Raw genomic sequence first — 23,168 nt, 5'->3', positions numbered from 1 at the left:
TTAATAGCAACAACGGCGCTGCGCAACAGAAATCTAGAATCCTAATTTAAAGACATACATCTGCAGTTTACACCGTGTTGTGCCGTGAAGAAGTATTGCTTTGCACCAATCCAAAATGTTATTTCCCTCTAATGCCCTACTCATGCCTTAAATTGTATTGTACAAACCTGTTTACGCAATTTGTGAATGCGCTGCAAAAGATGATCTTACAAATGTTTTCATTAAATTGTTAAAATTGCGTCAGGACGGAAAAACAAGCTATTTTATTTAATTGTGTCCGAATTTCTAGCACGGTAAAAGCAAGCTTCAGTTACGCGTCAATCAATGAAGCTTCACCAGCAGGACGCAGTGATTTAATATTTTAGCGAAATCTCAAGAGCGTGACAACCTGTCCATTTAAGGTAGCAATTTAATGTTGTAAGTTTTAGTTGTGCAATTTAACAACTATTTTTTTTAAATCTACTTTTCAGATTACCAGTCAGATCAGGAGCAAGCTCGAATTCCAAAGGAATGACGCAGACTCAGTACAACTGGATTAGAAAAATAATAATCAGTTTTGGGGAACACGAAGTACTAGCTATAATTAACAATTCACTTGTGCATGGTCACAAATACATTGTAATGAGTTGTATATTGAAACAAAAACTTTCACTATGCTTTGCATACTGTTTTAAAAATATGGTCAAATAGCACCTAAATAATTTATTTTAGATTATTTTCACCTTTGAAGAATAGTCACACGTTAATCGAGACTGGAATATTTAAATGATCCTATAATTTTGAGTTTCAAGACATTTTTTAAACTATTTAAGACTGAGTTTTAGATTTTAAGACGTTATAATACGGTCGAGATCATAAACCGTTGATAACTAACTTGACAGTTTATCTGAACAATAGAACGTGCCTCCCATCGAGCAAATTGTCTTTAACATTTCTGAACTTCAGCGTTACAGCTAGAGGGCGATCGTGGTTTTGTTAACATTGCATGTTCTGTGCAGCAAGAGCTTAATACGACCAAAGAACCAAACAGCTTTTAAGCTATTTTGATGTATCTTCCAAAATACAGACAATACACTTGATAGATGGTTACGCAACTGGTGGAGTAAATCGTATGTTTCGTGGAGCACCACAGATTAACTTTTTAAACGACTTTAATAACTAAAACCGCGAGTTTTTGTCTCGACGTAAAACATGATGCATCAAAACCCCGTCCCAGAAAATAAACAGCGACGGGTTGTTGAAAAAAAGGTGAACTTAGAAAGCAGGAGTTAGTCTTACCAAGTTCCATTTGAATCGAAACTGCTTAAAGTATTAAAAAACCCCATTGTGAAAATTGCATCTACATTAAAAAAAATAAAGCCGACAATAAAACACTACCAATGTATCGATTTCCATTGGAAAGTTGAAACAATCAGTAATGTTCTTTCATGAGTAATTAAAGAAGCTTCCTCCTTCGCGACTCCGAGGAACTGTGAACAACTCCGGAGCCCGGGGATGGTGACTGGTGGGAGGTGACGTCAATCACAAAGAGCAGATGGATATCCAGGCTCCTCGCGTTCACGCTTACACGAGAAAGGCAGAGTAGGTGGAGGAGCACTGTCAGCTCTCAGCAGCAGAGTGGACAGTCAGCAAACTCAATCCTTTTAATCATTGGAAATACAACTAAATATCTGTAAAATATTTGCAGATTTAACTTGGCGTCGCATCAATTCATGGACAGCCTCTTTTTTAAAGCTGTGTGTTGCTTTGCGAAGTGGGTTGTATTTTGACAGCTGGAGGTATGGAAATCTCGCCTATCAACGTTGCTGCTGGAAGACTTTGTTGAGAGTAGAAAAATTACTTGCAGTTTTTCTTCTATTTCTTATAATTTATGTACAAAATGGCGGAAGGTCGGAAGGAAAGTGGACTTTATATTCAAGAGGTACCAGGGGAACCCGAACCAGTTGGAGATTCCCACAAAGGTTGGGGCACGATTGAAGAAGGCGACTTGGAAAGTGTTGGCGTGGTGGCAAGCGGGAAGACGAGCAGAAGAAGGGCCCTTTCTGCGGCTGGGGATCGTTTTAGCCCTGGAGGATCACCGTGCTTAGGAGCAGCAGCAACAGGAGATGTTGAAGCTTCCCTTATCGAGGCTTCCAAAACTACACCTCGAAGGAGCAGCATCATTAAGGTATGTCATTTCTATTCCAAGACCTTACTTATGAAGTCGTTTGATCCCTAACAACAATTAATATACTGTACTCCAAAGTTAACTCGGTGTGAATTGTTGAGCGAAGCGCAAGATGTAAATGCATTTTTTTTTCCTATTGCACTAATGTGCAATTAATGGAAGTAAGGAGTCTAGAAAAGCTGTACAGTTCCCTTGGTACTGCTGGAAGTATGACTGGGAAAAGTGAATAGATCGCAATCATCTCTCCAGCAACAATCTTTTCTCGTACTTTGCCAAGATGCCATGTCAAAGGTTTGAGACCTTGAAGCCTAATGATGAAGCACATGGAATGTTGGTGCAGTGACACTTGATTGTTCCTGCATATTTGTTATGTTGAAAGGGAAGCAATGATTTAAGCTCTGTTGAACATAGTAAAGTAATTCCTGATTAAGTTTTACCAACAGAAATGTTTATTTTCGTTAAGAAGAATGATACAGGTACCTGTCATGAACATTCGTGGCATTTAAAACAAAATTATGTGGACAGTTTTTCTAGACTCCTTACAATATGTTCTGAAGTTTTTAAGCTTGCATTTTTTTTTTTTGCATTCTAATTCAAAGATTTCATTCAGATATGCTGGAGTAAATTATTATGATGCTTGCATTCTCTCCTTTATATTTTATATAACCGAACACTTTGCATTGTTATTTGGGATCCATGGAGTATGTTAAAATAAAGTTGAAGTTTTGTGTGTTGTGTGCTAACAATACTTAAACACTGTGGTTTTATATAAAATGCTTTTCATAGTGTGTATCATAGCTGTGTAATTCTCCATTCCTTAAAATTATTTTGGTCTTGCATTTCTTGGACCTAACATTGAGGTTACTAGATTAGATTTATAATAATGTCCCAACATTACTTGAAGTTATCCTTCATATTGGTATTACAGAGATATTGATATCTATTAAGGGAGTGACAAATGGAGTAGAATATGGGATGGGGGAACAAGAAGCATAATCTTAAAAGCTGCTATACAAAGGATATTAGGGATCCTCGTAGAGAGAAAAACACTGAAAGCTAAAACACAACTTTAGTAAGCAAATGGAATGTTGGGTCTTTTTTCAAAAGATTGGAATATGGAAGGGTTTCTGCAAGTGTAAAAAGTTCTAATCAGACCACGTCTAGAATGTTGCAAATCCTTTGGTCCCACAATCAATTTGATTTAATTGAAGGCAGTTTAGAGAAACTTCATTAGTATGATCTCAAGTGTGGAATGATTGTCCTTCCAATAAATGTTTAACTATGCTGAGACTGCACCCACTGGATTTTGGAACAATGAGAAGTGTTCTTATTGAGACAAACAAGAGTTTTGGGGATCTTGAAAGGGTAAATGCGGAGGGGATGTTTCCCCTCATGGTAGATTCCAGAATTGGAGCGCACGGTCAGTATAAAGGGGTGCCGATTTAAGACGAGTGATATGAAGAAGAATTTCTTCTCTCAATCTTGTCTTTGGGTTTTACCACATAGAGTGGAGGCTTTGATAAGAGTTCTGATCAGCAAGAGAATCCACAATTATGAGGAAAGTAAAGGAAATGGACTTGAGGAATACTAGATCAGCCGTGAGCTCAGTGAATGACAGAGAGTCCAGGGTCTGAATAGCCTGCTCTTGTTCCTACATACTATTGCTAATTGTTGATTCAACTTTTTTGTCTATTTTCCTTATCTGTCGAGAAGGTTTAATCTTTACCTGGAGAATGATAACATACCCGTCCAAATGGTAATTATTTACTTGCAAATGTTGACAGTGAAACTTGGTTGGAGATAGGCACAAAAAGCTGGAGTAATTCAGTGGGATAGGCAGCATCTCTGGAGAGTAGAAGTGGGGGACGTTTCGAGTCGAGTCTCGCTGAGTTACTCCAGCTTTTTGTGTCTATCTCTTCGGTTTAAACCAGCATCTGCAGTTCCTTCCTAAACATTGGTAAGAGGTTCGACCAGAAAGATTATTATTGTTGTACACAAGGCATCCACTGTACTTCCAATTAAGGTTTTTTTTAGTTATGGGGGAATTCTGACTGAACAATTTGCTAAAGATAGAGGCTTTAGACGCAAAAATTACTGGCAGAATGAATATTTTTCTTCAGTGAAATTATATAATTCAGAACCAGCATCTGGCAGTTCCTTCCTACATAATTCAGATTATGTTGTTTCCAGTACTGTTCATTGTCTGTATTCATTGATGCATTGGAAAACAAATTCATCTATGGATTCAATAATTTTTTTACAGGGCATTTTAGGAATAAGATGATACAGCTTCAGTTATAGATTACTGTTCCACATCTCCATCTTTTGAGTGGTGAGGCTTGTAGGGCATTTTGCTTTCGATTTAACAAATCAAATCATCTTCAGACAGTAAGGATTTTGTGCATGTTCCACGTAGAGCGTCAGCTTTTTTTTAATAAATGAGGAACTGCAGATGCTGGTTTACAAAAAAAGGACACGAATTGCTGAAGTAATTAAGTGGGCTAGCTAGCATCTCTCGATAACATGGAGTGGGACATTTCAGGTCGGGACTCGAAACAACACCAATCATTGTTCTGCAGAGATGCTGCCTGATCCACTGAGTTACTCCAGCATTTTATGTCTTTTTTGCAGCTGGGTTGTTATTTTCCAGCGCAAAAATGAAATAATAAAAACATAAGTAGTTCATCAGTAGTTGGGAGTCGAGAAAAATGGATAAACTATGATTTGGCAGATTACTTAATAAAGATTGTAGCTCCAGAGATTTGTTTTCAAGACCAGATTTTCATTTTTATTAATATTCTCATTTGATTGCAAGGATAATGGTACAAATCTTAACATTACCATTTATTTAATAGTAACATTTTACCTTCCCCCCCCATCTCTTTTTTTATATTTTCTATTCTTACAGTTTAATTTTGACTGCATTTTATCATCAATTTGTTTATTTTCTTCCAAATAACACTCCATTCTTAATTAAGTGCTCAATCGTTAATTGTGGACTGGGGAAAGTTAATTAATGAAAATTAGGCAATATTTGGCTGTAACCAGAGGGCTTTACATTGATGTGTTAACCACTGTCTCCCAGATTAAGATAATATTGACAAGATTGAGAACTGATGTGCAAAGCTGCTGGAATTTTGTACAAACATCTGAGATTGACTGATATCACTGCAGCATAACGCCAGGGTTTTTTCTGTTCTTCGTATCAAGGAAAACACACTTGTGTTGAGCCGCCTTCATAATTTTGTTAGAAGACAGAATCTTCCAAGTAATATTGAGATGTTCATCAAAAGGGTGAGCAGTACAAAATTCCCGCTTAAATCTATGGATTTGCTGGCCAAAAGATTAGATTTTAGGTTGATAACCGTGCCACTTTTGAAACCTCACTGGTTGGCTGCTTGGCATAGACTATTCTCATTAATTTTGTCCCTTGGGACCATGTTGAACTCAACGGCAGTTAACTTTCGCTGTCTGAGAAGTAGTAGTATTATCAAATCATTGGTGTAGATAAAATGGGTTAGGTAACTCCAGTTTGCTTTGGTCCCATGACTTAGTTGTAGTTCTAATGTGTATCGACTTGACCAGTCAGGAAGTCTCAAATTACCAACTGTCATCAGTGCTACAAAAATCAACTCACAAAATAATGTTTACAAATTAATATTTTTATGGAATATTTCTGAGTAAGAAGTATTAATGATTGTTCCTATAATCTGTCAACCATAACTACTTGCATTGTACAACGGTTAAGTATTTTGATGTTTTTAACCTTCGATCTGTGCTCACCTCAAATTAAATTATTTTCATTGAAGGGCACTTTAATAATAAATACACTCAAACCATCTCAATCGTTGAAGGATGCTGCTTTTACTTTTAGTTTAGTTTTGTTTAGTTTAGAGATACAGTGCGGAAACAGGCCCTTCGGCCCACCGAGTCCGCACCAATTAGCAATCCCCGCACATTAACACAAGCATATGCACACTAGGGACAATTTACACTTATACCAAGTATACAAACCCAAGCTAATTACCCTACAAACCTGTGCGTCTTTGGAGTGTGGGAGGAAACCGAAGATCTCGGGGGGGGAAAAACCCACTCGGTCACGGGGAGAACGTACAAACTCAGCATAGACAGCGCCTGTAGTTGGGATCTAACCCGGGTCTCCGGCACTGCAAGCGCTGTAAGGCAGCAACTCTACCTCTGCGCCACTGTGCTGCCGACTTGATTAAGAACTAGTCCATTCCTAACGCTGAAAGTGTCACAAGTTCTCATTAAATTGGGAAGTATACACACAGTAAGTGAAGGAATATTTCAGGAATGGGAAAGAATGTCTAGATTTTAAAAATGAGAGGGGGTTGCGGGGGGGGGGGGGGGGGGGGGCATCTTGAAATGTAATGGATTTCAAACAAGTGCAGAGGAGAGCTAAGGGCATAAATCAGGATCTGTGAAAGTATGAAAGACTCAAGATTAAACTAATGGCACAGTAGTGGAGCAGCTGCTTCGTAGCTTGAATGAATTCAATCCTGAATTCTGATGCTGTCTATGTGGAGTTTGCATATTCTCCTTGTGACAATGTTGTTTTCCCTGCGAGGCAATGTGACCAGCGGACACTTTCTTTCTGCAATGGCCTCCTTCAAAAAAAGACCCAAAGTGTTGGAGTAATTCAGTGGGTCAGACAGCAGCTCAAGAGAACATGGACAGGTGATGTTTCAGGTTAAGATCCTTCATCAGACTTATTGTTGTAGGTGAGGGAGAAAGCTGGAAGAGGGGCGGAGGCGGAACAAAGTGTGGCAAGTGATAGGTGGATACAGGCTGGGAGCGGTGTTTAACTGGCAGATGATTGGACAAAAATTAAAAGAGGTTGGCAGATAGAGGCATGAATTGTGAAGCCAGATGGGTTATAGGTGGAAGGAGAAAGGGAGAAATAGGCGCTATCCAGGGGAGGCGCAGGGAAGAGAAGGGGGGAAAGGTGGGGGGTGGGGAGGGGGGGGAAGGAGGGACGGAGTTATAGGTTAGTTACTTAAAAACAGAGAATTCAATGTTCATATTGTTAGGTTATAAGCTATCCAAATGGAATATGAGGTGTTGTTCATCGGTTTGCACGTGGCCTCACTCTTGCAATGGAGGACGCCCAGCACAGAAAGGACAGTATGGGTAGGAAGGAAATGCAGATGTTGGTTTACACTGAAGATAGACGTAAAATGCTGAAGTCAGCGGGACAGGCAGCATCTCTGGAGAGAAGGAATGGGTGATGTGTCGGGTCAAGGTCCTTCTTCAGATTGAGAGTCAGGGGAGAGGGAGCCTAGTGTTGCGGAGGGAACGGTCCCAGGATCAAATGTGTGTAATGATACCTCTACCAGCAATTCCTCGCGCTTTGTATATCTCTTGTTTCCCTTTCCTCTGACTCTCAGTCTGAAGATGGGTCTCGACCCGAAACGTCACCTGTTCCTTTTCTCCAGAGATGCTGCCTGACCCGCTGAGTTACTCCTGCTTTTTGTGTCCATCTTTGGGTTTGTAGCTTAATTGGCTTCTGTAAATTGCCCCTAGTATGTAGGGAGTGGATGAGAAGGTGGATAACATAGAACTAATGAGAACCAGTTATTGATGGTCGGCATGGGCTGATTCGCCTGTTTCCATGCTGTATCTCTAAACTAAACTAAGCAGCCTATTGTTATTGATGCTCTCTATCTTAAATACACCAAATAAATGTTCACTTCTGTGCAGGTAATAATGACTGCATTAGTAAAGTGAAAATGGTGTTTGACACTTGCTCGTTATTTTGTTCCCTCGTATCATCATTCATTATAGGAGACAACAAAAGATTAGAATTATAACTAGATGTGCTTTTGTGAACTACCGAGACGCAAGTTTACATTTACATATTCAGTGGGATGTTCGGCGCTATCGCTTGTCGCCAAAATCCCCATCATTGGCATCCCATGAATGACCTTTGATGAGAAAATTAACTGGAGCTTGCACATAAAAACTGTATTACACAGCAAGATACTCATGTTCTGTCTTTGTAAAAATCTTTCCACAATCTTTAAGGTTCATCACGAATATGAATAAAAAGGTAAATGCTTGAATGAATGAAGTTCCATCAAATTGAAGAACCAGTTGGTTTTAATTGCATCTTGTTCAGCATTCTAAGCTTTTGCTTTCTCGACCATTCGACTTGTCTATCGAGTATTGTCTAAAAAATGCAGTATAACTAATTCATTGACAGTAATTTTTTTAAACTCGGAATTTCTATCACCGCATGAAAACAGTAATATCTGCAAGTTCCCTGAAATGTACATGTTGTACTAACTTGGAATGTTATCAGGAATCAAAGGAATGTTTAATTGTCCTATGTACTGACAATGGAAGAATAAAATTCTTACTTGAAGTGTGACCGGCCTGTAAATACAAAACACATAACTAATATATAATAAGCAAAAATCCAATATTAGTGCAACGAAAAATCCACATTTTTTTACTACAACCAAAGAAAGTTATAGCAGACCAAATCTGTTGTAGACCAAGTTTGTTGTTTAATGGAATGACCACTAGGTGAATGGAGCAATTCTTGCTTTAGTATTAGAGATACAGGCACTGTACATTGATGTTGCTCTGTTTCTTCTGTCCTTGCTACTGTATTAATAAAAGCGTTTTGAATACTTTGGAGAATTACACATTTAAATACAGTTTTTGAACTATGTTAGCTTAGTTTAGTTTAGTTTTGAGATACAGCGTAGAAACACAAAGTCCGTGCCGACCAGCAGTCACCAAGACATTAGTTCTATCCTGCACACTTGGGACAATTTAGTATATGGGATAGAATTACTGCAGTGGTTCTATCTTTCCTCCCACATTGCAAAGCCAAAGACATTCTGACTGTGTGGGATCTTTGTGTTCTTTACTGTTTATTGTGTGGTATATGTTTATTGACTGTTTTTCTATCAGCACTGTATTTGTTTACCCCCTTATTTGGTTATTGCGGACAATCGGTGATAATGGACTGTTCTTCCATAAGCGAGCGTACTATCTGATTCATCTCTACCCCATTGCGGCATTGGACTTTGTTTCAGAAACTGTTGTGCTACAATGCTGAGAACTATATTCTGCACCATGTATCTTTTTCTTTGCCATGCCTATTGTACTTGAGTTTGACTTGATTCTATTTACGTACAGTCTATCTGATCTGATTGGGTAGCATGCAAAATATAACGCTTTTCAATGTATAGGAAGGAACTGCAGATGCTGGTTTAAACCGAAGATAGACACAAAAAGCTGGAATAACTCAGCAGGTCAGACAGCATCTCTGGACAAAAGGAATAAGTGATATTTCAGGTCGGACCGATAGTCAGGGGAAATGGAAACAAAGATATAGACGGTGATATAGAGAGATACTAGACTGTGGGATCCGTTGGGTCCCATGTGCACATGGGAGGGCTGGTTCCCAAACACAATATTCCACCTCTTCACCATTTCCAATATTGGTGGCCAGTAGTGGGGGGGGGGGGGGGGGGGTTTCTGGAGTGCTAGTATGGGTGTTGTGGGCCGAAGGGACTGGTTTCCAGAAGGCTAGTATGGACATTGTCGGCCAAATGGATTCTTGGGCTGGCAGCTCAGTCACTCGGGCTTGGTGGGCTGGCAGCTCAGTCACTCAGGCCTGGTGGGCTGACAGTTCAGTCACTCAGGGCTGGTGGGCTGGCAGTTCACTAACGGCTATTCCTTGAAATTCCATTTCAAGCAGAGTGCAGGCCACAAATTCAATTTCATAGCATTTCAAGCAGAGTGCAGGCCACCAAATTCAATTTCATAGCATTTCAAGCAGTGTGCAGGCCACCAAATTCCATTTCATAGCATTTCAAGCAGAGTGCAGGCCACCAAATTGCCAAACAACTCATTGCATTGTCGTTAAGGGCTAACAAATCATTAATTGCAAGTACATTGCAGACTCACAGTTCAGGTTATTCACAGCTTAGAATCACAGTTGTGGACTCTCCCTCGAGATCTTCCAGAGTGACTGAATCACATCCAGGCATCTGGGGTTTTATAGTCCTGCCCCCCCCCTCAGAAGGGGCGTTACCTTCATTGTGGTGATTGACAGGCGAGAGGACCAATCAGCTGATCTCAAAAAAATTTAAACACTCATAACTTTTTTATTTTTCATCGGTCGGAAAAATTCTCGGAGCTGCCTCAGTGGAGGAGGACTGTGAGAAAGTGGCCAAAAATCTTAGCGATATATGGTAGCGTCCTTTCTAAAATCAATATACAGCGCAGACAGGAAGTGGTCAAGATGAGACTTTTAGTTATCTAGATAGAACAAATGAATGAAAGATATGCCAAAAGTAATGATGATCAAGGAAAGGTGGAGCCCACAATGGTCCATTGGTGTCTGTGGGCTAGGTCATGACGAGTTATACAGACAGTGAAACTCAACAGGATGATAGTGAACCTAATATGACAACTAGGGTGGGAAGGGATGGAGAGATAGAGGAAGCAAGGGTTACTTGAAGTTAGAGAAATCAATATTCATACCGTTGGGTTGTAAGCTGCCAATTTCCCTGCACCAATGTCATGGTTTTGGGGTGATTGCCTTTATTCGTCAACATTTACCACTCTGGAATGTAATCCTGAAAAATGTTAGGTGATGCATTTTGGGAGGATGGATAATGTAAGGATGTACACAGTGTAAGGTCTGAGGAACAGAGGAATCTTGGTGTACATGGACAAGGATCTAAGAAGGTGGTGAAGAACGGATATGAGACGCATACAATTGTTTATTAGACCTCATTTGGAGTACTATGTGCATTTCTGGTTGCCAGTATAGGAGAGACTGGAGAACCATCGGAGGAGATTTATAAGGACATTTTTTGGAAGATAGCATTGGAATGGAGAAGGTTGAGGACACCTGACTGAAGTGACAAAATTATGAGGGGCATGGATAAGATGGATAGTGAGAAACTTTTCTCTTTCACAGAGGTGTCTATAGACAAGTCAAGTCGACTTTATTGTCATATGAACACGTATGATGCTATGAAAATCTTGCTTGCAGCAGCATCTCAGACACATAAACAGACAAACAACAATTAGTTGTCAAGAAGGAACTGCAGATGCTGGAAGATCGAAGGTACACAAAAATGCTGGAGAAACTCAGCGGGTGAGGCAGCATCTATGGAGCGAAGAAGGGTCTCGACCCGAAACGTTCATGCCATCAGAACGCAAGCAACCCAGGCGGAATATGAGGTGCTGTTCCTCCAATTTCCGGTGTTGCTCACTCTGGCAATGGAGGAGACCCAGGACAGAGAGGTCGGATTGGGAATGGGAGGGGGAGTTGAAGTGCTGAGCCACCGGGAGTTCAGGTAGGTTATTGCGGACTGAGCGGAGGTGTTCGGCGAAACGATCGCCCAACCTCCGCTTAGTCTCCCCGATGTAAATCAGCTGACATCTAGAGCAGCGGATGCAGTGGATGAGGTTGGAGGAGATACAGGTGAACCTTTGTCGCACCTGGAACGACTGCTTGGGTCCTTGAATGGAGTCGAGGGGGGAGGTGAAGGGACAGGTGTTGCATTTCTTGCGGTTGCAACGGAAAGTGCCCGGGGAGGGGGTGGTACGGGAGGGAAGGGAAGAATTGACAAGGGAGTTGCGGAGGGATTGGTCTTTGCGGAAGTCAGACATAGGGGGAGATGGGAAGATGTGGCGAGTGGTGGGGTCACGTTGGAGGTGGCGGAAATGGCAGAGGATTATTTGTTGTATTTGCCGGCTGGTGGGGTGAAAGGTGAGAACTAGAGGGACTCTGCCCTTGTTGCGAGTGCGGGGATGGGGAGAGAGAGCAGTGTTGCGGGTTATGGATGAGACCCTGGTGCGAGCCTCATCTATGGTGGCGGAGGGGAATCCCCGTTCCCTGAAGAACGAGGACATTTCTGATGCCCTGGTGTGGAACGTCTCATCCTGGGAGCAGATGCAGCGTAGGCGGAGGAATTGGGAGTAGGGGATGGAGTCTTTACAGGGGGCAGGGTGGGAAGACGTGTAGTCCAGATAGCCATGTGAGTCAGTGGGTTTGTAGTGTATGTCGGTCAGAAGTCTGTCCCCTGCGATGGAGATGGTGAGGTCAAGGAATGGTAGGGAAGTGTCGGAAATGGTCCAGGTGTATTGGAGTGCCAGATGGAAGTTGGTGGTGAAGTGGATGAAGTCAGTCAGTTGTGTGTGGGTGCAGGAGGTGGCCCCAAAGCAGTCGTCAATGTAACGGAGGTAGAGGTCGGGGTACGTATTGTGTAACAACAATTAGTTTCTTGGTCTTGATATGCAAGGTTGTGGTTGTGGCATCACTAAACCAGGTGTTCTATCTCTCTCCTGTACTCTAATTCATCATCGCCTGTGATTCGGCCGACAACAGCTCATAGGTTTAAGATAAAGGATAGAAGATTTAGACTGCATTTGACGGATATTTTTTATCCAGAGTGATTTTTGAAATCTAAATTGCTCTGTGAGTCAGATGGAGGCAGATACTCTCATAATATTTAAGAAGTATTTAAATTACTTGAAACACCATGGCACAGAGGCTATGAGCTGAGAGGGGACCGTGCCTTTGCTATGTCGGCACCCAAATTATGGAACGATTTGCCTCTCCACATTAAACAGGCCTCTTCTCTGTCTGCTTTTAAATCACTTCTTAAAACCCATCTCTTCTCCGTGGCCTTTGATACCCAGTAAGATGTCGACTTTATTTACTTGATTTAATTTCTTATTTTGATTGCTTTTATTGCGTGGCTATTATTTTTACTCATGTTTTATGTCTTTTAATTTATTGTTGTATTTCATATGTAATTTTTGCGCCTCATGTGAGCTGTTATGTTGTCTGTTTATGATGTCTTGTTTATTCTTCTGTACAGCACTTTGGTCAACATTGGTTGTTTTAAAGTGCTTAACAAATAAAGTTGGATTGGATTGGATTGAGTGTTGGAAACTGGGATTAGTACAAGTGGATACTTTGACCAACACGGATTCAGTGAGCTGACGGATCTGTTTTCTTGCTGTATGAATCTACAATCTATAATATAATAAAGGGGACAAAGAGGAAGATGTTAGAACAGGTGGCTAAAGCCTTCATGAAATTGATAGATTTTAAGGAATAATTTAAAAGATAACAATGTATACATGGTGAGTTATGGTAATATAATTCACAAGCTCGGTGCTTGGATGACTGAAGATGTGATGTGGTGATGGGATTGGGCGATGCAGATCTTGGGCAAGAGGAGGAAAACTAACTTCTGTGGTCCTGTTCCTGAATTGTCTCGTCCTACCCAATCGTAGTTTCATCAGAAAGGCAAACACAATATTTCATAACATTCTTGATCTGGCTACTGGTACTTATTAGGTTACATTATTCGCTGAATAAGTAACTTTCCAAATGTCCACAGAGTGCTCACTGCCCACTGCCTGGTCTGCTCTGTCAGTTCATTAAAGTCTCAAAACAATAGTGACAACAGAAACACTGCTGCAAGAAAACGTGATTAACTTTCAAACAATAGGAGATGCAAAGCATTCACAGCACATAGATTGCACTGAAGTTTACCATAGAAGACATGTTCCTTAACTTGAAGAGACCGGTCCTATTTTGATCGGAATGATCAGCACGTCTAGGTGCAATTTAACTATATGCAGGGCTTTCTTGTGTTGTGATATGTGAAAAGAAAGAGATTAGTTAAAACAAATGTAGGTCCCTTGCAGTCAGAAACAGGTGAGTTGATCATGGGGAACAAGGATATGGCGGACCAATTGAATAACTAATTTGGTTCCGTCTTCACTAAGGAAGACATAAATAATCTGCCGGAAATAGCAGGGGATCGCGGGTCAAAGGAGTTGGAGGAATTGAGTGAAATCCAGGTTAGCCGGGAAGTGGTGTTGGGTAAATTAAATGGATTAAAGGCCGATAAATCCCCAGGGCCAGATAGGCTGCATCCCAGAGTACTTAAGGAAGTAGCTCCAGAAATAGTGGATGCATTAGTAATAATCTTTCAAAACTCTTTAGATTCTGGAGTAGTTCCTGAGGATTGGCGGGTAGCAAACGTAACCCCACTTTTTAAGAAGGGAGGGAGAGAGAAAACGGGGAATTACAGACCAGTTAGTCTAACATCGGTAGTGGGGAAACTGCTAGAGTCAGCTATTAAAGATGGGATAGCAGCACATTTGGAAAGTGGTGAAATCATTGGACAAAGTCAGCATGGATTTACAAAAGGTAAATCATGTCTGACGAATCTTATAGAATTTTTCGAGGATGTAACTAGTAGCGTGGATAGGGGAGAACCAGTGGATGTGGTGTATCTGGACTTCCAGAAGGCTTTCGACAAGGTCCCACATAAGAGATTAGTTTACAAACTTAAAGCACACGGCATTGGGGGTTCAGTATTGATGTGGATAGAGAACTGGCTGGCAAACAGGAAGCAAAGAGTAGGAGTAAACGGCTCCTTTTCACAATGGCAGGCAGTGACTAGTGGGGTACCGCAAGGCTCAGTGCTGGGACCCCAGCTATTTACAATATATATTAATGATCTGGATGAGGGAATTGAAGGCAATATCTCCAAGTTTGCGGATGACACTAAGCTGGGGGGCAGTGTTAGCTGTGAGGAGGATGCTAGGAGACTGCAAGGTGACTTGGATAGGCTGGGTAGTGGGCAAATGTTTGGCAGATGCAGTATAATGTGGATAAATGTGAGGTTCTCCATTTTGGTGGCAAAAACAGGAAAGCAGACTATTATCTAAATGGTGGCCGACTAGGAAAAGGGGAGATGCAGCGAGACCTGGGTGTCATGGTACACCAGTCATTGAAAGTGGGCATGCAGGTGCAGCAGGCAGTGAAGAAAGCGAATGGTATGTTAGCTTTCATAGCAAAAGGATTTGAGTATAGGAGCAGGGACGTTCTACTGCAGTTGTACAGGGTCTTGGTGAGACCACACCTGGAGTATTGCGTACAGTTTTGGTCTCCAAATCTGAGGAAGGACATTATTGCCATAGAGGGAGTGCAGAGAAGGTTCACCAGACTGATTCCTGGGATGTCAGGACTGTCTTATGAAGAAAGACTGGATAGACTTGGTTTATACTCTCTAGAATTTAGGAGATTGAGAGGGGATCTTATAGAAACTTACAAAATTCTTAAGGGGTTGGACAGGCTAGATGCAGGAAGATTGCTCCCGATGTTGGGGAAGTCCAGGACAAGGGGTCACAGCTTAAGGATAAGGGGGAAATCCTTTAAAACCGAGATGAGAAGAACTTTTTTCACACAGAGAGTGGTGAATCTCTGGAACTCCCTGCCATAGAGGGTAGTCGAGGCCAGTTCATTGGCTATATTTAAGAGGGAGTTAGATGTGGCCCTTGTGGCTAAGGGGATCAGAGGGTATGGAGAGAAGGCAGGTACGGGATACTGAGTTGGATGATCAGCCATGATCATATTGAATGGCGGTGCAGGCTCGAAGGGCCGAATGGCCTACTCCTGCACCTAATTTCTATGTTTCTATGTCTCTATGTTGTAAAAATTATCTTGCCTCAAAGGAATTTAAAAAGTAACAGCTCCACGTGGCAAGTTCCAACAAAAACCCGTTGTCTCATGGACAATTGGTGGGCAGTTTGGAAGAAATCTAGTAACTTGGTGTTGCATAGATTCTGCGCGCGCGTGCGCGCGCACACACACACACACACACACACACACACACACACACACACACACACACACACACACACACACACACACACACACCCACCCACCCACCCACCCACCCACACACACACACACACACACACACACACACACACACACACACACACCCACACACCCACCCACCCACCCACCCACCCACCCACACACACACACACACACACACACACACACACACACACACACACACACACACCCCCCACACACCCCCCCCCCCAATAGACAAAACAGCTGAGATTCAACAATAGAGGAACGACTCTCAAGGACAGAAAGGCAGTTAGCGCCTGTTGGAGAGAGCATTTCAAATGATTTCCACAAATGAGATAAGCATCAAAATTGCCTTCAGAATAGATGCATTATTGAACAGGAATCCTATTGTGTTGTCACTTTTAGCAGCATGGTACTTTGAGGCATCTGAGACCAGTTATATTTGAAATTTGGTGACAGGACATGAGCACAACATGAAAAGCAAATCCTCCATCATTAAACCAAGCTGAGTTCCAGGTTAGGTGGATGTAACATGATGTTTGTCTTAAATGTTTGCTGCAACTTAAACGAGTATTTGTAGTCTGCAAAGATTTAAAAGCAGGACGATAATGCAAAAGAGCAGTTGTGAGTCAGAATATTTACCAACAGGGTAGTGACAATTTAATTGCAACTATGGCAATAGTGGAAGAATATTATTTTTGTAAGAATGATTGATTGTCATTCTGTTGATTGGCGAGAGAAGACACCAATTAAAATCATTTTTAGAATGAAGGCTGCGTTTCAATTATAAAAATTACGTTGTGGGAGAATTCGTCAAAACGAAATTTCTTTCAGACATTTCTATGACAATGATAAATTTTGTAGGTAGACAAAAATGCTGGAGAAACTCAGCGGGTGAGGCAGCAACAATGGAGCGAAGAATATGCGACGTTTCGGGTCGAGACCCTTCTTCTTATGAAGGGTCTCGGCCCGAAACGTCATCTATTCCCTCGCTCCATAGATGCTACCGCACCCGCTGAGTCTCTCCAGCATTTTTGTCTACCTACGATTTTTCCAGCATCTGCAGTTCTTTCTTAAACAATGATAAATCTTGTAATCGTTGTGAAACTACCTGTTTTTTAATTCTCTGTTATATTGCACATAATATAATAGTTATGATCAGAGATTTAATTGCTCAAACTATGCTCTGTTTCCTGCAACTTAAATTTTCTTTGATGTGTTCTCCTGTAAATTGCATCTTAAGCACTATAAGAAATAAATGTTCGAGTCAGAAATGTAGTCCATTAAGCCTTTCTGCCACTGTAAAATTACAGTGGATTTCATCTTTGATCACAATTCCATTTCTCTTCTTAATCCACTTGATCCCTTTTTTAGTCCAAAAATCTATTCATCTTTGGTATGAATATACTTACTGAATGAGAATCCAGGTTCAATCCTGATTTCAGATGCTGTCTGTATGGAGGTTACATGTTCTTCCTGTGACCGTGAAGGTTTTCTCCGATTGTTCCGGTTTCCTCCCACATTCCAAAGATATCAGGTTTGTAGGTTAATGGTGCAGACTGGGTGGACTGAAGGGCCTGTTTCCAATGCTGTATGACTCGATAGCTATAGATACATGAGGGGGGTAGATAAAGAGTTCCCACGGTACTCGGCATTTCTATTATTTGTGCGAGTGACTTGTCCGTCTCCCGAGCTATCCCGTTAAATCTTGAATGAACATTGTGAACTGTAAAAGTGTTGTTAAATCATCACGTGGCACAAATGATGTCACTTTTTTTTTCACACACTATAAATATCCTCCCTTGGTTGAATTGGCTCATTTGGAGACATGCCTATACTAATGCCGTGACTTTACTGCAGGAAGATGCCACATTACTTAGGAGAGAGTCACAGAGGCAGTGTGATGTACTTCGGGGTGACTGGCGGAAGAGAAATAGCGCACATGACCTTGGTCTATCTGTGTGTGTGGGAGCGAAGAGAGACAAAGCAGAATATATCGGTCTTATTGTGTGTGGGGGGAGAAAGAGAGGGGTGGGGGAAGGGGAGAAAGAGCGAGGTGGGGGAGGGGGAGAAAGAGAGAGGTGGGGGAGGGGGAGATAGAGAGGGGTGGGGGGAGAGAGAGAAATGTGGGGAGACGTATATACACACACAAAGCAGAGTTTTACTGTATATGTGGGAGACACAGATGGACTGAGCACAGTACCTCGGTCTTACTGTGTGTGGGAGAGGGGGAGAAAGAGACGTACACTCACAGAGGCAGAGTCTCTCAGCCTGTGTAAGAGGGAGGGAGGGAGAGAGAGAGAGAGGCACACACAAGGTGGATGTGAAATCTCACCTGCCTGTTTCAATGACAGACACCCGCCGCCAGTAAATGAAGACACCCCCATCTGTCTCTCCCTCGACTCCCCCACCTTTCCCTCCCAACTCCAGTCCCGTCCCGACCCCCTGGGAAACTGAAGGGAGCAACAATCAACTGCTGCCTGCCCGCTGAGTTAAAGAGTTCCCACTGTAGACTGTAAAACTGGGACCCTGGTTCTGGACTCCCCCAACATCGGGAACATTCTTCCTGCATCTAGCCTGTCCAACCCCGTAGATACTGATTAGACCGGTATCTATTTATTTACTTTATTAATGATTTCAATTAAATATTGGGAAAATCAGGCCGCAAACGTTATTTCTTGAGTGTTAGTGCTGGACTTTGACTCGACCTTCCTAGTTAGCCGGCGCCTGAGACTGAGCCAAGCAATGTCCAGACCTGACTTCAACACAAAGTGATGGAGGAACTCAAAGGGTCAGGCTCGTCCAACGCTCTGTGTTTTGCTCGTGATTCCTGCATCTGCAGTTCCTCGTGTCTACAGACCAGAGTTGCCACTTGACTCCGAGATGACCATCACAGAGCATACGGAAGATAGACACGAAATGCTGGAGTAACACAGCGGGACGGGCAGCATCTCTGGAGAGAAGGAATGTGTGACGTTTCGGTTTGAGACCCTTCTTCAGAGTCTCGTCCCGAAACGTCACCCATTCCTTTTATCCAGATGCTGCCCGTCCAGTATTTTATGTCTGTCTCCAGTATTACTGTGTCTATCATCGGCGCAAACCAACATCTACAGTTCTTTCCGACACATTAGAGGATACCGTCTCGCCATCACTCGGATTACCCGCTTCATTTCCATAACGTTGCCACCTCTCTTTACTTTGCTTACTGAAGCCTGATCCTTGTCACACCCAGTGCTCTATCGCCCAGCCTCTCATCTTTCAATCGGGTTTGGCCAGGAAGGAACTGCAGATGCTGGATTAAAACGAAGATAGACACAACCTGTAGCTCAGCGGGACAGGCAGCATATCAGAAGGGTCTCGACCCGAAATGTCACCCATTCCTTCTCCCCAGAGATGCTGCCTGTTGCGCTGAGTTCCTCCATTTTGTGTCTACCTTGGGTTTATCCAGGATCTCCCCGTTGATGTCCTAACTCGCTTTGGTTTGTTATTATTGTCTCATATAGAGAACCAGCAGATACAGGTTTAGGTTCGGGGGGAATGATATGCGGATGATATGCGGATGCAAAGCTTTATTTTTTAAATTCAATCCCACAGAAGACAATTTTTACTCACCTTCTGTCCCCTCTGTCCAGCTTCCGGGTTCACCGTTCGCAGGAGTTCCCACGGTAACCGCAAGAGTTATTACGGATATCGCACGGATATCGCACTGGCCACTACTTTCATATAATGTTGCAATGCTCAACCACAAGTGTACAAGTCACTCTTGGAGAAATTCAAACTTGCTTGAATTTTCTCCCGAGTCACCAAGTTACACGATTACCTGCTGTTAGCGCCACGGTGGTCCACGGTGGTCCACGAATGCCGTACTGTTATCGCACGAGGTTCCCACGATGTTAAACTCTGGTTAACTCTTGCGTCAAGTCGCCCCGTGAGAAAGGCCTATTAGACTAATGATCCAGTGACATAAATTTTAAATCCCCCCTATGGCAGCTGTGGAATTTAAATCAAGAAATTAAATAAATGTGTAATGAATGTCAAGTGTAAATAATGGTGATCACAACAGCAGCATATGGTTCACCACAGTCTTCTAGTGAAGATAATTTGCCTTCCTTGCCCAATCAGGCTCATCTATGCCCCTGGACCCAGATCTCTTAATCTACCTCTGAAATAATCAAGCAACCAATAAGCTACCTTAACAACAATATCTCAAGGACAATTCAAGATCATCACTTAGTGCCAAGATCATCATTAGGGATGGCCACCTCATGTAAATGAATAAGTAAAGACAGCGTGAAAAGAAAACTGCCAACAATTCTAGGATTTTATGGATAAATAAAGGGGTTAGATACAATTGTAAATATGACAGACTATTCTGATATTGAGATGCAAACAAAAGCAAAAGGTTACGAGCAACCCAAGAGGAATTTGGTGGAATATCCAAGAAGAATAAGCTATTTAAAAAAATGTGTTGGTAATATAATATTAAATATAATGTTAGCATCAAGGGGAGAGAATTATCAATTTATCAAAGTTAAAAAATGAAGAAGATATTTAACAAGTATTTAATTATTATTAAAGGGGAGTTGATTTGTGAAGTGGTATGTTGTAAAAGAAAAATGTTACTTAAATTATATTAAATATGAGGATCTAACATCCCTTGGGGCCTGAAACATTTGAATTATGTAATTGTGGAGGCCCAAGTAATTGCAATAAGGGTTTTTTTCTGGAGCTCAGGGTAACTCATTTAAACAAATCTAACTAGAGTTAAGACTGTTAATAAGAAACTGTTATTCTTTCAAATATTTTTATATTTAAGTATGAGTTATCTTTTAATTATTTTATGGGGTATAGGTGTCACTGACAAAGCCAACATTGTTTGGATTGCACCTCGTAGAAACAAGGAACTGCAGATGCTAGTTTACAATGAAGGACAGAAAGTGCTGGATTAACTCTTTTAACTGGATTAATTTTTCTTTTCTTTTTCTTTTTTGTATGGCTTTGTAAATATTTGATTAGTGTTCAAATGTAAATAATTTGGTGTACATATAGTGGCTGGTGTACATATGGTGTACATATAGCTGCTAAATTTGTATAAGATAATTACAAGCAGTTGAATAAGGGGTGGGAATTAATAAGCTTTGGCTTCTTCCTGCTCCTTTTCGGACACATATGATTTCATTTATTTATAGATATTGTTTATGACACTATATATATTTTTGTTTTTTGTATGCTGTTTCACATTTGCTTTTTATTCTTTTATTCTGTTCGAAATAAATAATAAAATAAATAAATAAATGAACTCAGCAGGTCAGGCAGCTTCCCTGGAGAACATGGATAGATGATGTTTCGGGTCGGGACCCTTCGTCAGACTTTAGACTTCAGACTTTAGTCTGAAGAAGAGTCCCAACCTGAAACGTCACCTATCCATGTTCTCCAGGGATGCTGCCTGACCCGCTGAGTTAATCAAGCACTATGTGTCCTTAATTGCACCTCTGTGATTTCCCCTTTGAAAATGAGACATCTTCTGGAATCAATGTAGAATGTTTATGAAAGTACTTATGCAATGCCATTGTTCTGGGAGTTTAATGTTGTTACTTTGAGAATTTAAACCCAGCTCTGAAGTAGGAGCTTGATGTGTTTCCAAGTCAAGATTGCATGTGACATGTGGGTGAATTTACAGGTGTCGTGTGGGTCCATCTTTGGTACTCAAGAAAGGTAGTCAGAGACTAATTGATACAGTTTATTTTGTAGAAGATACTCATTCAGGTAGAAGACTGGTGGTCAAGAATGTTGTGTTTAGGATGATGGATTTATTTTGTTTCACTGTTTGTTTCACATCTCTCATTCTTCTAAAACAAAGAATGTTCTGCTTAATATCTCTCATTTGGCAAAATCCACTATCCCAGGAATCAGTCTGGTGATTTTTGGCTGCACTTTCTATCATAAATACAATAAAGCTCTGATAATTTGGCATGCTCAGGTCTTAGGTGGTGCCAGACTAACAACTGTTCCAGCCAATTAGATGTTATTCTCTGAATGAAACACATTTTTAGCTCATTTTTTAAGATGTTACACAGTACTCGCCATACACAGCTTACAAATGCCTGCCTTGCCTACATCCTGTACATACGAACTAGCATTTGGGAGACTGGCATTTAAATGTATGGACATTTAAAAGTAATTTATTAATGTTTTAATACTGAGAAATTATAAATTGTCAATACAATAATCTCATCCTTAAAGTTATTTTGTAATGTTCTTGTCAATCTGTATGTTGGAATAACAAAATAAATTGGCCTATTTGTACTAGGGACAGTTAGCTAAACATAATTGAGTGGCACTGTGGTGTAGCGGTAGAGCTACTGCCTTACAGGGCCAGATACCCGAGTTCGATCCTGACGACGGGTGCTTGTCTGTACGGAGTTTGTACGTTCTCCCTGTGACTTGCGTGGGTTTTCTCTGAGATCTTCGGTTTCCTCCCATACTCCAAAGACGTACAGGTTTGCAGGTCAATTGGCTAGGTATAAATGTAATATTGTCCCTAGTATGTGTAGGTTAGTGTCAATGTGCGGGGATCGCTGGTCAGTGCGGACTCTGAGCCAAAGGGCCTGTTTCCGTACTGTATCTCTTAACTGTTAAACAATTGGCTCACGTAATTTACATTTACAGCGCCTACCTGGCATTTCGGATTTTATTTATTTTAAGAAGACGCTTTATTTTGAATTACGACATCATTAACAGGTCTACATTATTATTATGCAAGGTATTTCTGTAATTAAATTCTGAGATCCAAAGGTTATTTTTCTTTCTTGCCTGGAATGGTCTAATGTAATTTGTATTATGTATTTGTATTATGTATTTGTCTAATGTAATTTGTATTATGTATTTGTCTAATGTAATTTGTATTATGCTATTTTGTTACCAAACTTCCTCAATTTTCTCTTACCTCGCAACATATTATGGTTCAACTGACAACAGCAATGTAGTGCTACCTCACCTAGAAACCATTCTTTATATTTTATTTCTGGTATTTAGCTTGAGGGCACTGTGATCCTGTCCTAACCTGCCATCTATGTGCGCACATTCCAGCACAAGTTACTATGCAACAACTTGGAATAATCACAGCAAGAATCTTTTTGTAACTGCGCGAGCGCAAACACTCTTCTCGGGGCCTTACCATTTACTGTGCAAGTGCTGCATGGTTTGTCCTACCAAAGTGCAATACCTCTCATTTATCTGAATTAATGAGAATGCTGCAGCAATTATTGCAGTCTTCTTGCTAGAGGCGTGAGAAGGGAGAGATAATTTGACCCATTT

General features: G+C 41.3%; 1 protein-coding gene across 1 annotated transcript in view; it reads left to right on the top strand.

Moving 5' to 3' along the window:
* The first annotated feature begins 291 nt into the window (after positions 1 to 291).
* The window catches only part of plcl1 (phospholipase C like 1 (inactive)), a 226,992-nt gene continuing 204,115 nt past the window's right edge, over positions 292 to 23,168 (top strand). Inside the window, exon 1 of the mRNA XM_033023696.1 lies at positions 292 to 2,167. Within this exon, the coding sequence (XP_032879587.1) occupies positions 1,871 to 2,167 (297 nt within the window). The 5' untranslated portion in view covers positions 292 to 1,870. The remainder of the gene's footprint in view (positions 2,168 to 23,168) is intronic.

This window comes from Amblyraja radiata, chromosome 7 (assembly GCF_010909765.2).
Source record: "Amblyraja radiata isolate CabotCenter1 chromosome 7, sAmbRad1.1.pri, whole genome shotgun sequence".
Taxonomy (NCBI): Eukaryota; Metazoa; Chordata; class Chondrichthyes; order Rajiformes; family Rajidae; genus Amblyraja; species Amblyraja radiata.
This window is presented reverse-complemented; position numbering and strand designations above follow the sequence as displayed.